The sequence below is a fragment of the Hemitrygon akajei genome, chromosome 19 (assembly GCF_048418815.1).
Source record: "Hemitrygon akajei chromosome 19, sHemAka1.3, whole genome shotgun sequence".
Lineage (NCBI taxonomy): Eukaryota > Metazoa > Chordata > Chondrichthyes > Myliobatiformes > Dasyatidae > Hemitrygon > Hemitrygon akajei.
In genome coordinates, this window is record NC_133142.1 from 73,186,330 (window position 1) to 73,210,628 (window position 24,299).

General features: G+C 41.1%; 1 protein-coding gene across 2 annotated transcripts in view; it reads left to right on the forward strand.

The window, feature by feature from the left end:
• Positions 1-24,299, forward strand: part of cpne9 (copine family member IX) — a 627,771-nt gene that overhangs the window by 72,614 nt on the left and 530,858 nt on the right. For both annotated transcript variants that reach the window (XM_073072861.1, XM_073072862.1), the window contains exon 2: positions 9,849-9,889. In XM_073072861.1, the coding sequence (XP_072928962.1) occupies positions 9,849-9,889 (41 nt within the window). The remainder of the gene's footprint in view (positions 1-9,848; positions 9,890-24,299) is intronic.

Here is a 24,299-nt window from a genome sequence, read left to right on the forward strand (position 1 = left end):
TGATTGCTTCTTGAAACTCTCCAATTTGTATTCCTCCTCCAGTTGGTTGCTGTTTCAGCACTTCAGTGACACATGCTGTGAGATCTCTTTAAAGCTTTTATCATTAGTGTCATGATATGTTCGACTTGTACTCAGATTTAGTGAGACCTCAGCACCCTGGTAGACTAAAGAAATAAGTCTGCAGTAATCTGAAACTGCCCCACATGCAGCTTTGCCATCCTCTCTTCTCTCTCTACCATTAGGAAGGAGGTACAGGACTCACACCACCAGGTTCAGGGACAGTTATTAATCCTTAACCATCAGGCTCTTACTGAACTTCACTCGCCCCATCACTGAACTGTTCCCACTACCTATGGACTCACTTTCAAGACCTCTTCATCTCATGTTTCTCAATATTTATTGCTTGTTTGTTTGTTTATGCATTTATTTATTAGTATGATGATTTCTTGTTTTTCTTTATGTTTGTATTTGTAGTTTGTTGTACCTTCCACATAGGTTCTTTGCCTGTTCTATTCAGTACGGTCTTTCATTGATACCATTGTGTTCTTGTACTAACTGTAAATGCCCATGAGAAAATTAATCTCAGGGTAGTATATGGTGAGATATGTACTTTGATAATAAATTTACTTTGAACTTTGAATGTCACAAATCATTATTATGGGATTGGATTTCTCAGGTGGTAAGTCTGGGCTTCCTCACCTGCAACCCTCTGACTCTCAACACAGGAGCCCCTCAGGGCTGTGTACTAAGTCCCCTCCTTTAATCCCTGTATACCCATGACTGTGTCACCACCCACAGCTCTAATCTGCTAATTAAATTTGCTGACAACACTACATTGACAGCCTTATCTCAAACAATAACAAAGTGGCCTACAGGGAAGAAGTCATCTCTCTGACACAATGGTGTCAAGAAAACAACCTCTCCCTCAATGTTGCAAAAACAAAGGAGCTGGCTGTAGATTACAGGAGGAATGGGCATATAATTTACTAGCTAAAAGTAAAAATCTCAAATTTCCTTATTTGTTTCAATATTTAATCCATTCTTATTATTTAGACTCAGAAAATTTGTACTTGCATGTTTTGACATTAGATGTTCCATTATGGGCAGTGTGGTAGTGTAGCTGTTCATGGTATTGCTTTGCAGCCATAGCAATCATCAATCAAGGTTCAATTCCTGCTGTTGTCTGTAACGAGTTTATATGTTTTCCCTGTGATCAAGTGGGTTTCTTCTGGGTGCTCCGGTGTCTGCCACATTCCAAAGACATACATTGAGGGCTATTGAGCAGTGGGCATGCTATGTTGGCACTGGAAGTGTGGCAATGCTTGTGGATTGCCCCCAGCACAATCCTTGGACTACATTGGTTGTTGACACAAAACGATACATTTTGTTGTGTGTTTTGATGTTTCAATGTACATGTAACAAATAAAGCTAATCTTTAAAAAAACAATTTTAATCATGTGAACCAGTGACATTTGCATTTCATTTTCACAGACTGTTTCTCTTTCCAAAAAAAAATGTCTTGGGAGCATTGGCTCCTCTCTCCCTTAAATCTCTAGACACCTTCTCAGACTGGTTGACTGTAAAAGAATTGTACCATCTGTGCATTAGGCCAGGATTTTGCAGAGGATTCTAACATCATCAGAATCCGGTTTACAGCACCTGGTGAAATTTGTTGTTTTATAGCAGCAGTACAGTGCAAGAGATAAAAAAGCTGTTAAGTTAGAATAAGAAATAAAATAAATAAATAATGCAAATGGGAATACTGCAGTCATATTCATGGGTTCATGGACAATTTAGAAATCCAACGACAGAGGAGAAGAAGCTGCTTTTTAAATCTTAAGTATGAGTCTTCAGGTAGCCTGGTATAGAAACTCCAATGAATGTGAACATAAGAGGCTACAGCTTGTTTCATCATTGATATACTGTAGCTGTTCACACATGTATTAGGGGCAATATCTCAGGAATAAAAATTAATGACCCCCACCATCTGGCCATGCCCTTATTTCATTGCTGCCATCAGGAAGGAGGTACAGGAGCCTCAAGACCAATACTTCAAGGATCAGCAGCAGCCTCCTCTCCACTGCTATCAGGTTCTTGAACCTACCTGAAGAATCCTAATTCTACCTTGGACTATTTTTCCCTCTTTTGTCCTTAATGTCATTTTCTTCTTTGGTTTATTTTGTCATGTGTGCTTTGTTTAAGATTATTTTATTCAATTTGTCATGGTTGTAATGTATTGTGTTCCAACTGCAAAAAAATAAATTAGTTTTCATGGCACTTATAGCACAGGTATATTTGCCCATGACAATAAACTTAAACTTGGATTAAAGATACCTTTCACAATGGACCTACCACTGTATGAGTTCAGACTGCATGGTAGTGGAGCTGACCCACTTATAATGTTTACCCCTCTAATATCTTGCATCAGCCCAAGAAACCAAGCAATAGGCACAACACTTGGTTTGTTTCAGAGCTGCACCTGTTCTATTCATCAGTGATTAAAGTCATAGCAGGGATCTAATGATAATAATAAGGGGTTCTTCGGAAGTGTAACTGGTAACTCTGGGCAGCAGTGGTGCAGAGCCTGGACTAAGTGCCACAAGAGAGACACTGAGCAACCACTGACATTTGTGACTAGCAAACAGTTCTATTCCAGGTATTTCTAACTTGTTTCTGATGTAGACTAGCTTACAACCTCATAGAGCACTGTAAGGGACAACTGTGTAGGAATACTTTCAGTTCAGTTTCAGTTTATTGTCATTTAGAAACCACAAATGCAATGCAGTTAAAAAATGAGATAACATTCCTCCAGAATGATAACACAAAAGCACATGACAAAACAGACTACACCAGAAAATCCACATAACGTTTGGCAATCCCCAATCCAGAGTCTGGAGAGGCTGCTACGTATTAATATCGCGCTACCATTTTAGCGCGTTCCCTGGCTACTTTGTCACCTGGCTAGCGATAACTCCATGAACTATAGTGGAGGCATAAGCACAAGAGATTCTGCAGATGCTGTAAATTCAGAATAACATACACAAAATGCTGGAGGAACTCAGCAGTTCAGGCAGAAATAAACAGTTGACATTTCGGGTCATGACCCATCACTATATGAAAGGAAGAGGGAAGCAGAGAATTTTAGCTTCTTTGCCCTTCTGTTCCAGTTGTGATGAGGAGTTTCAGTCTGAAACATAAACTGTTTATTCCATTTTATTGGTGCTGCCCAAGCTGCTGAGTTCCTCCAGCATTTTGTTGTAATGTAGGCATCTCATTTGCACCTTCTGTGTTTAGAGCTGGACTGTACTAGTAATCCTCAGGCAGTGTAAAGGAGAGTCTAAACCCAATGAAGGGTTTAATCCTTGTAAGTGACTGGTGATGAAACAAGATCCCTTCATGTTTTAGAGTGAACATTAATTTCATTGCAAGTTATAGGAATGTTACAATAAGGTTGTAATTTAGGGAGTAGGAGGTAAATGTTGAAGTGTCTTGGATTATGTAATGCTGTTGGTTTGTGTTGTAGGCGTTCTTCCTGGGCTTTAACCAATAAAGTTAGTCAAATATTGAGATGCATCTTGCAAGGATTTTAAATTGAAACAAGTTGTTTTAATTCAATATAATCATCAAACTTTGTGCGGAGGTTCTATTAGTCTTTGCCAGAAGGATTTTTAACTCTTTAAGGTACAGAGAGTTTCAGAGCATTGTGGGACAATAACAGGCCTTTCAGCACATATAGTCCATGACCCATCAACCCATACCTGGACCATAGCCATCTATACCCTCCTATCCAAATTTCTCTTCAATGTTGTAACTAAACCTGCCACTACCACAGTCTGCTGGCAGCTCATTCCACACTCACACTACCTTTGGAGTGAAGATGTTCCTTCTCAGTTTCCCCTTAGTTATTGCACCTTTCACACTTAACTTATGACCATTAGATCTAGTCTCACCAAACCACAGCGGGAGAAAAGGCCTGTTTGTACTTAACCTAACTATACTCCTCATAATTGTGTATACCTCTATTAAATTTCCCCTCATTCTCCTACTCTCCAGGGAATAACGTCCTAACCAGTTCAACCTTCCCCTTCATTCAGTTCCTGTAGTCCTGGTAACATTCTTGTAAATCTTCTCAGTATTCCTTCAATCCTATTGATAGCTTTCCTGTAGGTAGGCACACAATAATCCAGATCTAGCCTCACTGATGTTTGTACAACCTCAGCATAATATCCCGACTTCTGTACTCTACACCCTGACTTATGAAGGCTAACGTGCCCAAAACTCTCTTTACGACCCTATCTAACTGTGACGCCACTTTTAAGGAATTATGGATTTGCATTCCCAGATCTCTCTGTTCTACCGCACTTCTGCGTGTCCTAGCCTGGTTTGACCTCCCAAAATGCATCACCTCACACTTGTCTGCATTAACTTCCATCTACCACTTTTCAACCCATTTTCCAGGATCATGAGTTATCCTACAGCTTCAAACAAGTTTAATAATGAGTGGCAGAACAGGTGCAAAAAAATTCAAACCACTCAAATCTGATGTGACATAGAACATAGACCATTACAGGTAGTTTAGGCCCTTTGGCCCACAATGTTGTGCTCACCTTTTAACCTACTCTACTTTTATTTTAATGAAGTAAACAGATGCAAGTTATTCAATTTGGGTTGATTATTGGATAAACACAAACTAGCAACATGCAAGGGAAGTCTCAAACAGTGTTGTATAGAACTGGATTATACGTCCGTTAGATTTAATTACTGCCTCTGAATTCTTCTCTGAAATTCGGTGAAGTACCTGTTTCAAGTCTCAGTGGGGTTGTGGCTAAAAATGTGTGATTTGGGGAATTAAGTATTAATAAAAGGTGAAATTCATGTTGTTCCTTGAACTATTAGATTTAAGTTAGTTTTCTTTGCTTAGAGGCTTTACCAGTGGATAATTTACTTCTATCAAGAAATCTACAACTAGAGATTGTGGAATTTATACATATTCCAATGAAAAAAATAGGGTAAATGAGCCTTTCTGATCCAATACAAATGAATGTGTTATATTTTAATTTATCATCCTTAGTGGAGTAGTAATGTCGGTCCTTGAGACGGATATTGGCACACACTCCACTCCAAACAGCTGAACAGAATGAGGAGTGATGTCACAGGAATACGGGGTCAATCAGATGAGGAGCTTATCTTACCGAGAGATTTCCCAACCTTTGAAAGTCTGTGCCTCAGAGGGACTGACTGATCTGTTGTTCAGCATCTCCAAAATTGCATGCATGTTGGAAGCTTAGATAACATTGAGATACTGTATGTGAGAAGGCTGGAAAAGTGGAGGTTCAATCATGATTTTGTTGAATGGCAAAGCAGTCTCCTATATCTCGTTGCCTTAAAATTTCAACAGATTATTGCAGTATTAAGAATTGCAATGTTAAAGGTGCTGTTGTTCAGATTGAAGGTTGATGACTGATCTAAATTTTAATAAATATAAAAGATTATGTTGTTATTTATTTAGAGATACAGCACAGTAACAGGCCCTTCCAGCTAATGAGCCCACACTGCCTAATTTACACCCATGTGACCAATTAACCAGTATGTCTTTGGAATGTGGGCAGAAGCCAGAGGAAACCCACGCAGCCTCGGGGACAAGGTACAAACTCTTTACAGGCAGCAGCTGCATTCGAACCCATGTTGCTGGTATCATGCGATCTGCTATGCTGCCACATCTGCTTAGAATATTCCACTTCATTAGGGCAAAGTGTTTAGACTTGGATGGAAGGGAAGGTTTCATTGGTGGTGGCAGAGCAGTTGTAGAGTCACTGACACAAGAAATAGGACCCAGTTGGTGATCCAAGCCTACTCCAGCATTCATCAAGAACATCAGCTGATGAAGGGTTTTGACCCAAAACGTCGACTGTTCCATAGACGTGGCCTGACCTGCTGAGTTCTTCCAGCATCTTCCGTGCGTTACTCAAGGCATATTTTCTACTTTGCTATTCTTCTCTGTTTACCCTCAACTCCCTTAATATCCAGAACTCTGTCATGCTCTATTTTAAGCAAGTTAATTGGCTGAACTGCCACATATTTCTGGGGAGATATTTTCAAAGATGCACCGAGCTCCGTGTAAAGGGATTTCTCTTCATCTGGAAACTACATGGAAAATACAGCCTTATTCTGAGGCTGTGAAATGCTAGGCCATCTCATGCTAGGCACATGCATAGGGATGTAAGGAGAAATAATCATTATGTTTGTGGAAGAGGGGGCTAAAGAGGCTGTAATTATGATGAGATTTGGAAGGCTAGGTTTATTCTTACCGGAACTTAGTCCAAGGGTTCTTTATGATGGTCACAGTTTGATTAGATGGTCAGAATTGCTTTACCAGGGCAGGGAGTCCAGAAGAAGCTGGAAGAAGCACAACCTTTAAAAGGCATTAGAAAACACATAGAGAGATACAGGCCTAATAAGGGCAAATTGTGTTTCAATCAGCATGGTTAAAATGGGCCAACAGGACCATTTTCTGTGGTCTGCAATTCCATGGTGAGTCCTCTCTTCCTTGAGGCTATAGTATTTTTTGATATAATTATTTTGATATAATATAGATGGAATTGCCTCCTTATAGGCATTTTAGCAATTCTCATCTCTTTAGGTACCTTAACAAAACAGTTTTCTATCATCTCCAATTGTCTTAACTAACAGGCATAGACTGGCTAGTATTCATCAAAAAATATGGTACAAGTTGATGTCAAAGATATAATTGCACATGTTTGTCCTGTGTTATGAAGGAGGGGCATGTGCATATGTACTCCTTCCTTCAAGAACCTTGTCCATTGATCCTGAAATGGTATAATTTCCTTTTCTGATACTGCACAGGTGCATTGAAATCAAAGATAGCTCTCAACTATTAATAATCTCCTCTGTGGAATATCAATCAGCCATTGGGTTAGCGAGCTTGAAATCTGTCTGGGAAAAGTTGTCTAAAGCAGGTGCAAGAGTAAGCAACATTAGTCACACCTGCGGAGTAAGTGCTGTTCCGGCTGCTGTTGATATGAGAATACGTGGTTTTAGTGAGCCCAGTTGCAAGGGAGCAGAACGGAGGAGTGTGCACATAAAAGAAAGAAAATTCTTTTTCTTATCTTTTCCAGAATTGAAGATTTTTTTTTCTCTTTACAAATAATGAATGATTGGTTATCTTGGCTTATTGACTTCCTTAATGTAATAATCTTTCCAGTCTTTCCAAACAATTTTCATCATTCTCACTTCCCATGTGTTTGGTACCCATTGCTACATTTTTGTCATTCAGAAAGCTAGTTCTCCAGTGTACAAGATGTTCAAAGTGCTGTTGAGTTCAAATTAGTACAATAAATCTGCAGTGGCCATTAGAGAGAGAGCGGAGCTCATGCTTTTTAAAATATCAGTGCAATTGCGGCATTATTCTAGTTGTGACTGGTATTATTTCAGTACATCTCGTCAGGAGATCATTAGAGCCCACCTGGGGAAGGTAAAGCAAGTTGGCATTTTAAATGATGAGTGTTGGGGAACTTGAGAAGCTGAATAGTTTCTGAAAGAGAATGAAAACCTCAAAACTGATATGTTGTGGAATATTGGTTGTGACCGACATTGCAGAATGAAAAGGGAGCTTAGGCCTCCGTTGGTCAGAGTTGATCATGGATATTGTGACCTAGCCATCTAGATACGCAAGCCTGGGCAGTACGATATGGAGAGCAAGCTGTTGCCCATGTAGCAAGTTCCCCCTTTCCACACAACTGATGAACCCAAAGGAACAGCAGAGACCGAAACAGTTTGGTACCAGCAGCATTACAGGAGTTGCCAGTCAGCATTGAACTCAATGTAGGACTGCAGCTCCAGATATTCCATCAGGGCTTTCTCCTGAAGCCTTCCCCATGAGTGAGTACAGCTGTGAAGTAGCAGAGTTTGGAGCTCAGAGTTTTCCTTCTCCTAGATGAGCTGCCAACCACAGCTGACGAGCCTTGTCTGCCCTAAGCGACTGGTTTTAAGGCACCAGTAACCCGGCTTTGCCCCTTCCCCTCTCAGTAGAAGTGGTTCCGTTGAGCTTAGTAGCTAAGCCACACATGAAGGCACGGAGCTGGACTTGGTTGTCAGAGGGTACTTGAGGTGCATACCATTGGGAGCATTTAATAGGTAGTTGGAGCCTGTCCCCACTACCATCCCCGGCTATAACAACCTTAAGGAATCAAAGAATGAAAAGTAAAGATACAGAATTAACATTTACGCTAATAACCTGATTCCTATTTATTTCATGTTGAACCTTAACTTATCATGTAAACATACCAAAGAATGCGTGGGTGTACATATGGGTCATTTGAGAATGGATATTGAATGATCTTCCTCCAAGAATTTAAGGAGATAATCTCAGCTAACTCTCCGGTGCAGATACCAGGAAATGTTGCATTGTTGGAAGGTGTATATTCTTGGAATTCTTGGAGTGATGTTAAGCTGAAACTTTGTTTGGTCTCTTAAATTCGTCATGAAGTGGAACATTTATTCCCATCATCAAAAACAAAAATTAACCTTCCACAAACAACACAGGAGCAAATTAACTGGATTGGGGAGGTTACTATATCTAAGTTGTTTCTGTGTTAACTACACACAGATGTGTTTACATTTCCAAACATACTTCATTCATTATAAAGTACTTTTGGGGATCTTGAAAGAAGGAGGTAGAAGAGTCTTAGGTCTCACAACACCAGGTTCAGGAACAGTTGTACCCCTCAACCAACAGGCTACTGAACCAGCATGGATAACTTCACTCACATCAACAATAAGCTAATTCCATAACCTATGGACTCACTTTCAAGGGTTCTACATTGATTGTTCTCAATAATTATTCTTTATTATTACGTTGCTTTTTAAAATTTGTGCGATTTGTTGTCTAGTGCTTATTGGTTTGTCAGTCTCTTTTTTGTGTGCCGATTTTCATTGATTCTATTTTTTTTCTTTGCATTTGCTGTGAATGCCCATAAGAAAATAAATCTCAGGGTTGTATATGGTGACATATATGTACTTTGATAATAAATTTACTTTGAACTTTTTGAACTTTGTTTTCTAATGGCAAATCTGTTCATGCCATATGAGAGTAAAGGCACAACTTAGACGTGATAGAAGGAAGATACATCGTCCCAACTGGAAAGATTAGATGAACTGGGATTGTTTCTTTTTGCGACGAGGAAGACACTATATAATTATGAGAGGATTAGGATCCATTTTCCTTTATCAGAGAAGGTAGAAATTTAAAATATTTGAAGGGAGTTAAGGAAAACAGTTTTCACATCTTAAAGATTATTGGGATTTGGGACTTGCTGGTGGAGGTAGAGACCCTCAACATTTAGACACTACTTGGATGAGTACATGGTGAGCTAAGGTCTACAGATCCAAAAAGTTTTCTCTAGATCACCCAGGCTGGGAACCCTTGCTCTAGACTGACATTCACATAACAGTGCTCGTTATATCACTGCAAGTTTTCTATGATTAAAAATCTATACGAAATTCATTGAATTGGCTGAAGGCAGCCTACTTGTGGTGTTGGTAATATACAAAGTCATGGTGAGAGATCGTAGGAGCTGAACACAGTTAGGTTGCATCATCAGTTCAAGGACACTCAAAGGCTGGGGAATTTTCATGAGCTTCCTTTAAAATCATCTGTTTTGGGGGGTTAAACAGATGGAGTAGCTATGCTAATGGGTGAAATATCACATCCTTGCTGTCTGATTTTTTGCATTTCTTGCACTGATTCTGAAATCAATTTGAAAGACCTTTGAAAACTGTGGAAATGTTAATGTACTTCTTTATTAATTATTTTGTTCTGTTTTCAATAGGAACCTTCTTGATGTGGATACGTTCTCAAAATCAGATCCTGGTGAGTGAAACATTTATATTGTTGTACTAAAGAGCATATAGCAACTCCCAAAGATGGTTGAGTTTGTGGTGGGAAGATGGAATCAAAATTATCTTGAGGCTGAATGGCTTAATTCTGCTCCTATGTCTTATTGTCTAGGTTGTTTGACACACTCCAGCCACAGATGGTTCAGATCAGATTCTCAGCTGTTGACATATTGCTTTGCATTGTGAGTAAAGGAGAACTTGGCTGGAAATCAGTTAAAAAGGGACAAGCAACTAAATAAAGTAGGCTAAGGTAGGACTAATGTAAAAGTGTGTGCTTGATGGTAAGCATAGACTCAGTGAGCTAGAAAGCCTAATGTTCTGTGCTATCTCTTCCTGACTCTGACTGATTTTATTCATTTTGTTTTATTGAGACACAGTGTGGAGCAGGCCCTTTCAACCCTTCCAGCCGCACTGCCCAGCAACTCTTGTTTTTAGCCCAGCCTAACCATGGGACACTGGAAATGAACTCCACCTCCCTGAGCTGTAATTGCAAAGTGCTAACACTACGCTGCCGCGGCACACAACTATAACTGGGAATCCTCCATGGACATTATAGCATTCAAGAAATAGACTAGAAACTCATCCCCATAGATAGTCCTTTCTAGTCTAGTTAACAATGGCAACATATTGTCATGTGGCTCCAAACAGCAGCCCTCTTGACTTAAATGAAGCTGAATTTTAAAGGTGATACTATTCATTGCCGTACTGTATGTAGTGCACATTGCAACTGAGCAGAGCATTTTAAGATTATTTAATTCAGTTTAATGTCATTTCCAGTAGACAAGTGTAAAGGAGAACAAAATAATTAATTGTAGACAATAATGCATAGCAAATAGGCTTGCAGAGCTTCTTCATAACTGACTTGAGATGGAAGTACCCTGTAGGTAATCCTACTCAATACCTACATTATATCTGCAGTGTGCAGTACAACAGAGGATTCACTATTGCAACTCCTGAGGTTACTATAGACTGTTTTCTTCCTTGTGATCCCGACTGCTAACAGGGAATGGACACACTCCAGCAAATAGACTTTAAAGTACTGAAGGAGAATCACAATCAGGATTTTTTCATCACTGACATACTTTGTGAATTTTGTTGTTTTACGAAAGCAGTACAGTGTAAAGTATAAAGATAAACTAAATGTTACAAGATGAATACTTAAAACTAAAATATTGGAAAAAGATAGCAAAATAGTGAGGTAATTTTCATGAACTGTTCAGAAAACTGATAGCAGAGGGAGAGAAGCTGTTCTTAAACAATGAGTGTTTGTCTTCAGACTCTTACACTCCTCCCTGATGGTAGTAATGGATGAAGGTAGGTCCTGGATGGTGAGGGTCCAAAATGAGAGGTGCTGCCTTCTTGAGGAACTGCCTTTTGAAGATGTCCTGGATGTTGGGGTGGTTAGTACCTAAGATGGATATCAACTATTGTTTCAATTGTCATAATTCATTCCAGCTACACAGCTAAATCTGGTACTTTGAAGAGCTGTGGCTCCCACTGTGCTAATGAGAGGAAAACTTGCTCTTGTGTAGGATACAGAACTGGAGCATGGTGCTGTCTCTACTAATTAAAGAGGTTGTTTGTTTTGAAGGAAATGGTTGATTTTTGGACACCAGGGTTTAACGTCTCATTAGGAAATAAGTGCATAGATTTCTTCTTATAGTTTTAAAACTGGGAGTTAGAGCTTTTAATGAGTCCTCAAGCATTTCCATACCAAACACTAACAAATAGTAATTTGCCAGAGAATCTGAAGGTCAGGCTGTCAATCTCTGTTAAAAATGCTTTTTGCATGAATTCTTTCTCTTCATTAAATACAAGTAACTTCCTGTAACTCCAAATATTTGGATAAAATAATGATGATTTTAATTCATAATATTCCTGTTCAACAGTAGTTATTCAGATGGAGGAGCAATAAAGGAATTAAAAATATTTTTTTTCTTTAACACAAGAGATTCTGCAGATGCTGGAAATCTACAACAGCATGCAGAAAGTGCTGGTGGATCTCAGCAAGTCAGGCAATTTCTATGAAGAGGAATACACAGTCAGCATTTTGGGCTGAGACCCTTCATCAGGACTGGAAAGGAAAGGGGAAGACACCTGAATATGAAGGTGGGAGGAGGGGAAGGAGTACCAGCTAGCAGATGACAGGTTAAACCAGGTGGGGGAAAGGGAATGAAGCAAGAAGCTGGGAGGGGATAGGTGGAAGATGTAAAGGTCTGAAGAAGAAGGAATCTGATAGGAGAGAACAGTGAAGCATGGGAGAAAGAGAAGGAGCAGGGGCACAAGCAGGAGGTGTTTGGCAGGGGAGAAGAAGAGAAAGGATAAGCAGGGAGCTAGAAAGGAGATGAAAAGAGAGTAGGGAGAGACAGACAGATTACTGGAAGTTAGAGATATCGACATTCATGCCATCAGTTTGAAGACTACAAAGACGGAATATGGGATTTGCACTTCCAACGTGTGTGTGGCCTCTTTGTAACTGTGGAAGAGGCCATAGACTGATGTGCCTTTAGTGTTTTTCTTTAATTTTTCTTTAAAATGTTTCATTCTGCATGGATAACAATCTTAAAATTCATATGGTGGTTACTTGTAAGCAAGTTCTTGAATGTTTTCTATTCTCTCATCCATTTTCATCCTCATTATTTATGCTTCCAAGAAGGCTGAACAGAGGCAGGCTTGGACATTGGTACGTGTATGTGAAACACTGGTGTTAGTACATATTTTTTCCTGGTATTTAAGCAGGTGAACTATTACAGAAAAGGTGTTGTTTATATTTCAGCATTAAGGACAAAGTGGGAGGGCCAGGTTTGCAACATAATTTGAATTCTATAGTTGTACTGTGAAGAGCATTCTGACAGGCTGTATCACTGTCTGGTATGGGGGTGGGCTACAGCACAGGACCAAAAGAAGCTGCAGAGGGTTGTAAATTTAGTCGGCTCCATCTTGGGTACTAGCTTACAAAGTACTCAGGATATCTTCAGGGAGCAGTGTCTCAGAAAGGCAGCGTCCATTATTAAGGACCTCCAGTACCCAGGGCATGGCCTTTACTCACTGTTACCATCAGGTAGGAGGTACAGAAGCCTGAAGGCACACACTCAACATTTCAGGAACAGTTTCTACCCCTCTTCCATCCAATTCCTAAATGGACATTGAACCCTTGGACACTACTTCATTTTTTAAATATATATTGTTTCTGTTTTTGCATGATTTTTAATCTATTCAATATGTGTATTCTGTAATTGATCAACTTATTTATTTATTATTATCTTTTTTTTTCTTCTATATTATGTATTGCATTAAACTGCTGCTGCTAAGTTAACAAATTTCATGACACATGCCGGTGATAATAAACCTGATTCCAATTCTGGTCATTTCACAAAATATTTGTCATTTTTTAATTTCGTTTTTTGATTTTATTTATTTTTAATTTCAGTTACTCCTTCACCACCTTCCTTTTTGCTCCTCACTATGCACTAGTACCTGTCCAGTAAGATTCCTAGATTGAGTTTTATTTATTTGTTTGTTTGTTTGTCTATTTATTTAGAGATACAGTGCAGAGTAGGCCCTTCTGGTCCTCAGAGCCACGCCACCCAGCAACCCCCAATTTAGCCCTAGCCTAATCATAGGACAATTTACAATGAGCAATTAACTTGTACGTCTTTGGACTTTGAACGTCCCAGTTGAAGCAGAGATATCACGAAGATCTGTTTGCAAATGATGTTCTTTGACCCTGCACTGGAAGTGTCACATCTGGCTTTGACAGAAAATAACTGCTGGCAGAAGTTTCAATTCTTGGGGAAAGCTTAGCCAGAAGATCTATTGATCTTCTGAAAATTTATGAATGTTTGACTAGATCAGTTGTTAGATGGTCTTGGAAACATCCCAAGCACAGTAGGGCATGCTTTCAGTGACACTGCATGTGACAAAGTATGCCGGGATGAGCAAGAACCAAACGAGCATGATATATTACACTAGAAATCACATTAGAAGGCCCTGTCACATCTGCATGGCAGTGACCAAAGAGATCCATCTATGCAAGGTCAGATTTAACTGAGTGCATTCAGATTTAGAATCTGTGAGGCTTTCCTGCAAAGAAACTTGGATTATCATTGAATATAAGTGCTAGTTCTTGTAAGGACAGTAAAAAAATACAGTGACGTAAAGAGCAGGGGTTTGTGAAAGGAGACACAGAGGTAACATTTAAGGTCAAACACCCTTCATCAGAACAAGCTGAAATGTGGCAGTTCAAATGTGGCTAGCGTGACACTATTACAGCTCGGGACATCCGAATTCGGAGTTCAATCCTGGTGTCCTCTGTAAGGAGTCTGTGTTTCCTCCCCATGGAATGCACGAGTTTTCTCCAGGTGCTCCAGTTTCCTCCCACAGTCCAGTTGGTCACTGTAAATTGACCCATGTTCAGGCTAGGGTTAAATCAAGAGTTACTTAGTGTCACGGCTTGATTTGTTGGATAGGTCTATTCCACGCTGTATCTCTAAATAAATAAAATAAGATAAATCTAAATTCACCTTCAGATCTTTTTCTGTGGAATCAAGAAGAGCCTTTCTCCCACTCGCTCTTGCATCCCTCATTAATGCTGGCAAGCACATGCATAATATATGAGAAGGATCTTCTCCTCACATGTTCAAAGATCAAGGATAATGTGCTTCCACACCAGTTTTGGGGGTTCTGAGGGAATGTCCAACTGACAGACTCTTCCAAAGAACCATTGGTAGGTAACTGAAGAAGATTTTGCTATTGTAAAAGCTGGCATACTGTGATCTAAAGATCAGCATTAGGTCAGAGATGATGACAATTTTAGAAACCAACCCAGGATTTTAAAATAGTCAGAAAATTGTTTATGAGAATAAACCAGTAAATAAAACATTTAAATTAGGTAAGAGTTTCTATATTTGTTTGAAAAGAATGGAAGTAGCTAAAAGTATAGTTGGTCTAATTAAAGATAACACTGGGAGACTAATGAGGAAATGAGAGTGATTTAGAGCAAATACGTTTATCATCTGCCAGATGCATAATGGCGAGAGGAAGCAACTTAAAATGGTGAGATGTCAAGAGAAAAAGGATAAGGCAACTAATGGGATAAAGGCCATGATGCACCATCAATAACTCACTCTGAGACGTAAAAGCGAGATATCGGCTTTTATTGACTGGAAGAAGGAACAAGCAGTGGTTGACCACCATACTACATCCTGGAGACTGAGGGCCGGCCTCAGGACTCAGTTGCCTTTATACAGGGGTCTGTGGGAGGAGCCACAGGAGCAGTCAGCAGGGGGTGTGTCCAGACAGGTATATGTAGTTCACCACAGGCCACAAGACCCCTAGACCTGATGGTTTGCATTTTAAGAGGTGATTAGAGATAATTAATGTATTGGTTGTTATCATTCAAGGCTCCCTACAATTTGATTGTCCCTTTGTATTGGAAATGCACAAATATAGTGTGTTTGCTTAAGAAAGAAGCGAAAGAGGAAATGAAAGCTATTGGCCAGTTAACTGATCTTGTGTCATTATTAAGCAAATGGTAGTGAAAGAGGTAAAATATTACAATAAAATTAGGCAGAGTCAGGTTTATTATTATTGCCTTATACAGCGTGAAATGTGGCAGCAGAACAGTCAATGACATAAAATTACAAAACAATACATAAAAAGGAATAACATTCAGAAATCTGATGGTGAAGGGGAAGAAGCAGTTTCTAAATGTTTGAGTGTGTGTCTTTAGGCTCCTGTACCTCTTCCCTGGAAGTAGTAATGGGACGAGGCCATGTTCTGGATGGTGACTGTTCTAAGTGATGGATACCACCTTCAGGAAGCATTGCTTCTTGGTATTTTTGATGGTGGGGTGGGTTGTGGTTGTGATGTACTTGTCTCTGTATTTATTGTGGTATTTTATTATTAAGTTCGAAGTATTATACAAGTATTACAACGAGTATTGACTGGCAGCTTCACATGAGCAAGGAATTCCATTGCACCCTGATGTGTATGACAATAAATTAATTTTCATCTGAATTTGCAACTGCACCTATATCGTTTCTATATAGAAAGTTCAAATTCAAATTCAAGCTTATTGTCATTTCACTGTACATATATACAACCAAATGAAGCAATGTTCCTCCAGACCACAGTACACCCACAAGCCATATATCACACACAGCACATAAAACAAAATATTACCATAAATAAGTTAATAAAATATATTTCAAAATGCATTAGTGCACAGCATAGGGAAACAGTAAACAGCTCGCTGTCTAGTGACGAGACCTCAGTGGTGACAGGGTATTCATTAGTCTCACAGTCTGAAGGAAGAAGCTGTTACCCGGTCTGGCAGTCCCAATCCTGATGCTCCTCTACCTTCTTCCTGATGGTAGTGGGTTAAAGAGCTTATAGGATCAGTGGTAGGGATCTTCAAAAATGCTTCCAGCCCTTTGTTTACCAGGTTCTTGGTAAATGTCAAAAATGGCAGGGGGGGGGGGGTGTGGGGTTGTGGAGGGTGAACTCCAGGGGATCCTCTTAACAGCTTTTACTGTCCTCTGTGGGGTCTTGTGGTCCGATGCATTGCCGCTTCCGTACCACACAATGATGCAGCCAGACAGGACACTCTCAGTGGTGCCCTTGTAGAGTCTTGCACACCTCAGTCTGCTCAGAAAGTATAGACACTTCTCTGCCTTCTTGACTAGCGAGGAGATGCTGTGGTCAGATGGTCTGTTAAACGCACACGAAGGAACTTTGTGCTCTTCGCTCTCTCCTTGGCAGAACCATTAATGTGCAATGGAGAGTGGTCGACCTGCACTTTCCTGAAATCCACAATCATCTCTTCTGTCTTGTCCACATTGAGACTCAGGTTGTTGTTACTGCACCATTTGATAAGCTTCTCTACTTCCTCTCTGTATGCTGACATCACTGTTGCTGATGAGGCCAAAAGCGAACTTGATGACACAGCTCAAGCCAGAGTAGTCATCTGTCAGTAGCACGACAGCAGTGGGCTGAGCACTTGCGGCTTGGGGAGCATCAGTGCTTAGTGTGATGGAGCTTGAGATATCACTACTAACTCAGACTGAGGACTTTCTATCAAAAAGTTCAGAGAGGGTGTTGAGTGCCAATGAGGACAGTTTACCTACCAGCCTCTGAGGGACGTTCATATTAAATAGTTAGCTGAAGCCAATGAACAACATCCTGGCCCGTAAGGCTTGTGGGACAGGCGGAGTGCAAGGCCAAGGCTGTGACATCATTTGTTTAAGCAGAAGGCAAACTGGAAGGGATGCCAATGTTGCTGGAAGGTGGGATTTTACATGATCCATTACCCGCTGCTCAAAGCACTTCACGATTGTGCCAGTTACCATCACGCTCTTGGGTACCGGTATGATGGTGGCTGCCTTGAAGCCTGCAGGGACAGTTTCAAACAGATATTAAAGATGTCCATTAGGACCTGTTAGCTGGATTGTACAGTCCCTCAGTAGTTGATCAGGTACATTGTCTGGCTCCTCTGCTTCGCGTGTATTTACCCTGGCTAGGGTGCTCCTCACATCGGGCCAGACAAGGCGCCTGTTCCTTATGGAGAGAGGAGGCTTTCCTCATTGTCACATCATTCAATGCATCAAATTGTGCATTCTGCATATCAAGAAGCGAGGGGTTGCTGTCGTTGACGTGCAGGGTGGTTTGTGCACCCTGCCACATGCACCTCATGTTTCTGGTGTCACAAAGGTGTCTGAATTTTCTGTAAGAGGTTATGCTTTGTATTCCTGATGGCATGGGAGAGCATGGCTCTTGCTGACCTTAGAGTCGTGCTGTCCCCTGATCTGAAGACAGCATCCTGATCCCTAAGCAGTTCACAAATCTCTGCAGTCAGCCATGGTTTCTGATTTGTCTATCAGTATATTAATTAACCATGCTATCATCCTCAATGCATTTTCCTTTGTAACCACCCACCACCCATTCATCAATGGGTCTTAATACGCTTGGCAGAGGATGGTGCTTGGAGAAGCTGTGCCGGAGGGGATGGTCGGAGGCTCGGAGGTTCGACGGACTCGGAGTCTGCTGCGGTCAGGTCGCTTTCAGTGTGTGCTGTGTCTGCAAGGCTGGTTTCGACGGAGCTTTCATTGCATGCTACATCTGCGAGGCTGAGTCGGACGGCGCAGTGGAAGTCCATAGCGGGGGTACTCCCTTCTGCTGCCTGCATGAGATGATGAGTCTATCAAGACCCTGAGGACTTGTGGAAACTGTGTGGTGGTTTCTTTCGAACTTATACTCTTTTAACATCTTTGGACTATTTTTACCGTGCCCATGGTCTGTTTTTTTTTAATCAAATTATGGTATTGTTTGCACTGTTGTAACTATATGTTGTAACTATGTGGTTTTGTGCAGGTCTTGTAGCTTTAGTTTTCGGTCTTGTTTTGTCTGGTGGATTTGGAGCTCCTTTCCGGGGAACACGCTAAGATGGTAGCGCGATATTAATACGCAGCAGCCTCTCTGGACTCTGGATTGGGGATTGCCAAACACTATGTGGATTTTCTGGTGTAGTCTATTTTGTCATGTGCTTTGTTGATATCATTCTGGAGGAATGTTGTCTCATTTTTTAACTGTATTGCATTTGTGGTTTTTAAATGACAATAAACTGAATCTGAATCTGAATCAATGTTGACGTGATGATCATAGGCAGCCAGCTCCCTGAATATGCTCCCGTCCCATGCCTTCAAAGCAGTCCTGCAGCACCTTCTGGCCAGGTCCTGATCTCCCTGTAAACTGGTTTGACTCATTTAATCAATGTCCCGTATGCAGGGATGCATAAATAGATACGTGGTCTGAATATCCGAGTTGAAAGCAGAGGGCAGTCTTGTAGGCTCCACAAACATTAGTATAGACCAGGTTGAATATACTCTCTCCTCTGGCTGTGATGTTGACATACTGACAGAACTTTTGCAGGACTGTTTTTAAGTTGGCATTTTTGAAGTCATCAGAAACAATGAAGACACCATTGGGATGAATGGCTTCGAGGTTGCAGATGCTGCTGAAGAGCTCCTGCCACACCTCCGCGGCATTAGCGCAGGGGGGGATGTAAACAGAAATAATCACAATGGCAGTGAACTTCCTTGGTAAGTAGAAGAGCCCACACTTTACCATTAAAAAGTCCATCTGCGATGAGCAGTGGGCCATTACTACTGATGTGTTCATACACCCGTTTTATTGATGTCGCCACATTGACTTCCTCTGTGGGTCTTGCTGGAGGTCGCAGCATTTCTGTCTGCCCAAAAGGAGAATAGGCCTTCTAGCAGAATGTCCGAGTCTGGAGTGGAGTCCTGGAGCCATGTTTCTGTTAGGATGAGTGTAAAGCAGTCCTTCATCTCCTGCTGGTTCAGACGCAGATGCAGGTAATCCAACTTATTTCCTAGTGATCAGATGTTAGAGAGTAGAATTGATGGAAATGTGCACCTGCAGGGATCTACTTCAAGTCCCGCTCAAATACTTGTGTACTTCCGCTTCTGATGGTTGCTTCCCAGAATATCTGTAGCAGGCCACGGTGGGCAGCAAGGGCCCACTCCACATGTTAGTCCATAACAGCACAGCACCTTCATTACCCTGCTCACTTGCGAGGGTGCCTTGCATAGTTTAGTGTTCTGTATGATCAGCAGTGTTCCTTGATCACAGAAAAGATGAACAGGACACAGAATTTCACGGTTGATTGGAACCAGAGAGGCCACCGCTGTAATTAACATGTTGGACGAAGGGGAAATATAGATAGAGCATTTAGATTTCCAAAAGGCATGTAATAAGGTGGCATGTAAAATGCTTTAGATGAGGAATCATAGCATTGAGACTTGTATCTTAGAATGAATGGACCTTGGTGTAATTGTGTATGGCATAATCTGTCTCGATGGCACGGAAATAAAAACTTTTCACTGTTTTTCAGTGTATGTGACAATGATAAACCAATGTCAATAGCTAATTAATGGAAAATAGTCAAAGTAAAAGAGCCAATTTTTGTTTGTCAGGCTGCATCTTGAACAGAAGCAGAGGAATCACTACTGGGATCTCAACCATCTACTACTTATATTACTAGCTTGGGTGAAAGGATTGTAATGTGTTGTAGCCAAATGTACTGATGATACAAAGTGTAAGCAAGTTGTATGGGGAATATAAAGTATCTGCAAAGGGATATGGATAGGTTAAGCGAATGAATAAAATTTGAAAGATGGATTATAATGGGTAGAAATGTGAGGTTATCCACTTTGGTAGGAAGAACAGAAAATTAAACTATTATTTGAATGTAAAGTGTACACAGAAAAGTCATATGCCAAGGGATTTGGTTATCTTTCTAAATGTACAGGTCCCTACGGAGAGCCCATCTACAACACCGGAGGTCAGTGGTCAGGTTTCTACCTTTAGAAAGCATAGACTTATGATAGAATCAGAATCAGTTTATTATCAATAACAGCTGTCATGAAATTTGTTATTTTTCAGCTGTAGCAAAGTGCAAAACTTAAAATATACAATAAAATTATAGCAAGAAATATATAAAATTTTATTTAGTGCGTAAAGAGCAAAAAAACCAGTGAGGCTGTGTTCATGGGAATGCAGCAAAGGTTCAATGGATTAATTTCTGAGAGGGACTGTAATGTCCTTAGAGGGCATGAGAACTAAGTGGTACTATACTTTTCGAAGTTTAATAGAATGAGAGGTGACCTTTTTGAAACATCAAATTATTAGGAAACTTGACAGGGTCAATGCAAGACCAGTGCTTCCCTTGACTGGGAAATCTAGGATCAAAAGCCAGAATCTCAGATAATTGACTTGCCTCTTACAACTGAGATGAGAAGAGACATCAACAGCAAGATGCTGATGAGGCTTCGAATTTTTCCACTGAAGATTGCCACAGAGGCTCAGTCACTTAATCCAAAAAAGAGATTAAAAGATTTTTAGATATCAGAAGAATAAAGGGGTAAAGGATTAATGACAGAAATGCTATTCAGATTAAAGATTAGTAATGATATTATTAGATGGTGAAGCACCCACAGGGATTCAAATTATCTTTCTATATTGGCTTCTATTTCTTATGTTCCCATATTTTCTCATAAATAACAGGGAATATAAACCTACTCATCTTCTATCACTCCATAGGACAATTCTGCTGTTCCAGAATTTATCTGAATGAACTATCCATTTCAGGATTACCCTTCAAGTGATAACCCTCAAACACAAGGAAATGCTGGGAATTCAAGCAACACACACAAACTGCTGGTGGAACACAGCAGGCCAGGCAGCATCTATAGGGAGAAGTACATTCGATGTTTCCGGCCGGGACCCTTCGTCAGGACTAGCTGAAAGAAAAGGTAGTAGGAGATTTGAAAGTGGGAGGGGGAGGGGGAGATCCAAAATGATAGGAGAAGACAGGAGGGGGTGGGATGAACTAAGAGCTGGAAAGGTGATTGGCAAAAGGGATACAGAGCTGGAGAAGGGAGAGGATCATGAGATGGGAGGCCTAGGGAGAAAGAAAAGGGGAGGAGAGCACCAGAGGGAGATGGAGAAAAGGCAAGGCGTGATTGTGAGAGGGACAGAGAGAGAAAAAAAAGAGAGGAAAAAAGTGTGGGGGGGGGGGGAGAGAGAGAGAGAGAGAGAGAGAGAGAGAGAGAGAGAGAGAGAGAGAGAGAGAGAGAGAGAGAGAGAGAGAGAGAGTGGAATAAATAAATAAACAAACAAACAAATAAATAAATAAGGAATGGGGTAAGAAGGGGAGGAGGGGCATTTATGGAAGTTAGAGAAATCAATGTTCATGCCATCAGGTTGGAGGCTACCCAGACAGAATATAAGGTGAAGTTCCTCCAACCTGAATGTGGCTTCATCTTGACAATAGAAGAGGCCATGGATAGACATATCAGAATGGGAATGGGATGTGGAATTAAAATGTGTGGCCACTGGGAGATCCTGTTTTCTCTGGTGGACAGAGCGTAGGTGTTCAGTGAAACGGTCTCCTGGTCTAGTCGGGTCTCACCAATAAATAGAAGCCTGCACTGGGAGCACCGGACGCAGTTCATCACACCAGCCGACTCAGAGGTGAAGTATCACCTCCTACTTGGCTTGCTGGTATCCTTTCCCTTTCCAGGATGAAGGAGATGTCTTCCTTTTTTAAAGAAAGGGGCTTCCCTTCCTCCACCATCAACTCTGCTCTCAAATACATCTTTCCCATTTCATGTACATCTGCTCTTACTCCATCCTCCCGCCACCCCACTCGGGATAGGGTTCCCCTTGTCCTCACCTACCACCCCATCAGCCTCCAGGTCCAATGTATAATTCTCCATAACTTCCGCCACCTCCAACGGGATCCCACTACCAAGCACATCTTTCCCTCCCCCCCTTCTGCTTTCCACAGGGATCGCTCCCTACGCGATTCCCTCGTCCATTTGTCCCCCCATCCCTTCCCAACGATCTCTCTCCTGGCACTTATCCTTGTAAGTGGAACAGGTACTACACCTACCCTTACACTTCCTCCCTCACCACCATTCAGGGCCCCAGACAGTCCTTCCAGGTGAGGCGACACTTCACGTGTGAGTCGGCTGGTGTGGTATACTGTGTCCGGTGCTCCCGGTGTGGCCTTTTATATATTGGTGAGACCCGACGCAGACTGGGAGACCGTTTCGCTGAACACCTACGCTCTGTCCGCCAGAGAAAGCAGGATCTCACAGTGGCCACACATTTTAATTCCACATCCCATTCCCAATCTGATATGTCAATCCATGGCCTCCTCTACTGTTAAGATGAAGCCACACTCAGGTTGGAGGAACAACACCTTATATTCCGTCTGGGTAGCCTGCAACCTGATGGCATGAACATTGATTTCTCTAACTTCTGTTAATGCCCCTCCTCCCCTCCTTATACCATCCCTTATTAATCTACTTATTTATCTATCTATCTATTTATTTATTCCCCCCTTTTTTCTCTATATTTTCTCTCTCTGTCCCTCTCACAATCACTCTTTGCCTGTTCTCCATCTCCCTCTGGTGCTCCCCTCCCCCTTTCTTTCTCCCTAGGCTTCCCGTCCCATGATCCTCTCCCTTCTCCATCTATGTATCCCTTCTGCCAAACACCTTTCCAGCTCTTAGCTTCATCCCTCCCCCTCCTGACTTCTCCTATCATTTCGGATTTCACCCTCCCCTTCCCACTTTCAAATTTCTTACTATCTTTCCTTTCAGCTAGTCCTGATGAAGGGTCTTGGTCTGAAACGTCGACTGTACTTCTTCCTATAGATGCTGCCTAGCCTGCTGCGTTCCACCAGCATTTTGGGTGGATAACCCTCAAGTTTAGTTTGTTATACCCCTTAGGAGCACACCCAATGCTGTCCAAGAAGGTTCAGGTTCAAATTCAAGTTCAGTTTATTATCATTCAACTGTACACATACAGTATTCTGTTGAATAAAACAATGTTCTTGTGGAACAAAGTGCAGTACCTATAATTTATACAGTACGTATAACTCACACACATAACACATAAAGTAATATTACCATAAAAACTTAATGAATAATAAGATGCATATACTGTACGATGCAACTTTAAAAGTAAACAGTATAACGCTACTGGAGCTTTATACGTGATGACAGCTGGGTGGTGGCATTGAGTTCAGTAGTCTTATGGCCTGGGACAAGAAGCTGATTCTCATCCTAAACCTAATGCTGTAGTACTTAATGCCCGACGGTAGGGTGTCAAAGAGACTGTTGGACAGATGGGAGAGATCTTTGACAACGCTAAGGGCCCTACATGAACAGTGCTTCTGATAAATATCTCAAATGGGTGGAAGAGAGATCCTGATGATCCTCTCAGCAGTCCTTGCAATTTGTTGTAGACACTTGTGGGGTTGGGTTCGGGTATGGAATGAAAGTGGTGTGCTGATAGAAGATCAATCATGGTCTTATTGAATGATGCAGCAGGGAAGAGGAACTGAATGATCTGCCATCAATTTCTTATCTCCTTGTATTTGTTGCATTAGCTTAGCTAACAGAACATTAGCCTAGAGATGCAGGAAGTAAGTAGAAAGCTAAATGAAATCGTGGCCATCATTTCAAGGGAAGAGGAGTACAAAAGTATGATGTCTTGTTACAATTGTACAGGATGCTAATGAAACCATAGTGAGAGTATTGTGTATAGCTTGGTAATCTTACTCAAGGAGGGATACACTTGATTACTACATTAATAATGTGTAATAGTGGGCTTTCTCATGAGGAAGAATTGAGCAGGTTGGATCTATACTCACTGGAGTTTTGAAGAATAATGTAATATTATTGAAACATATGACAATCTGAATGGAAAGAAAAAAATAACTGCTGGTGTTATATATCTGCAATAAAACTAGAAAATGCTTGAAACACTCAGCAGATAAGGCCACAAAGAAA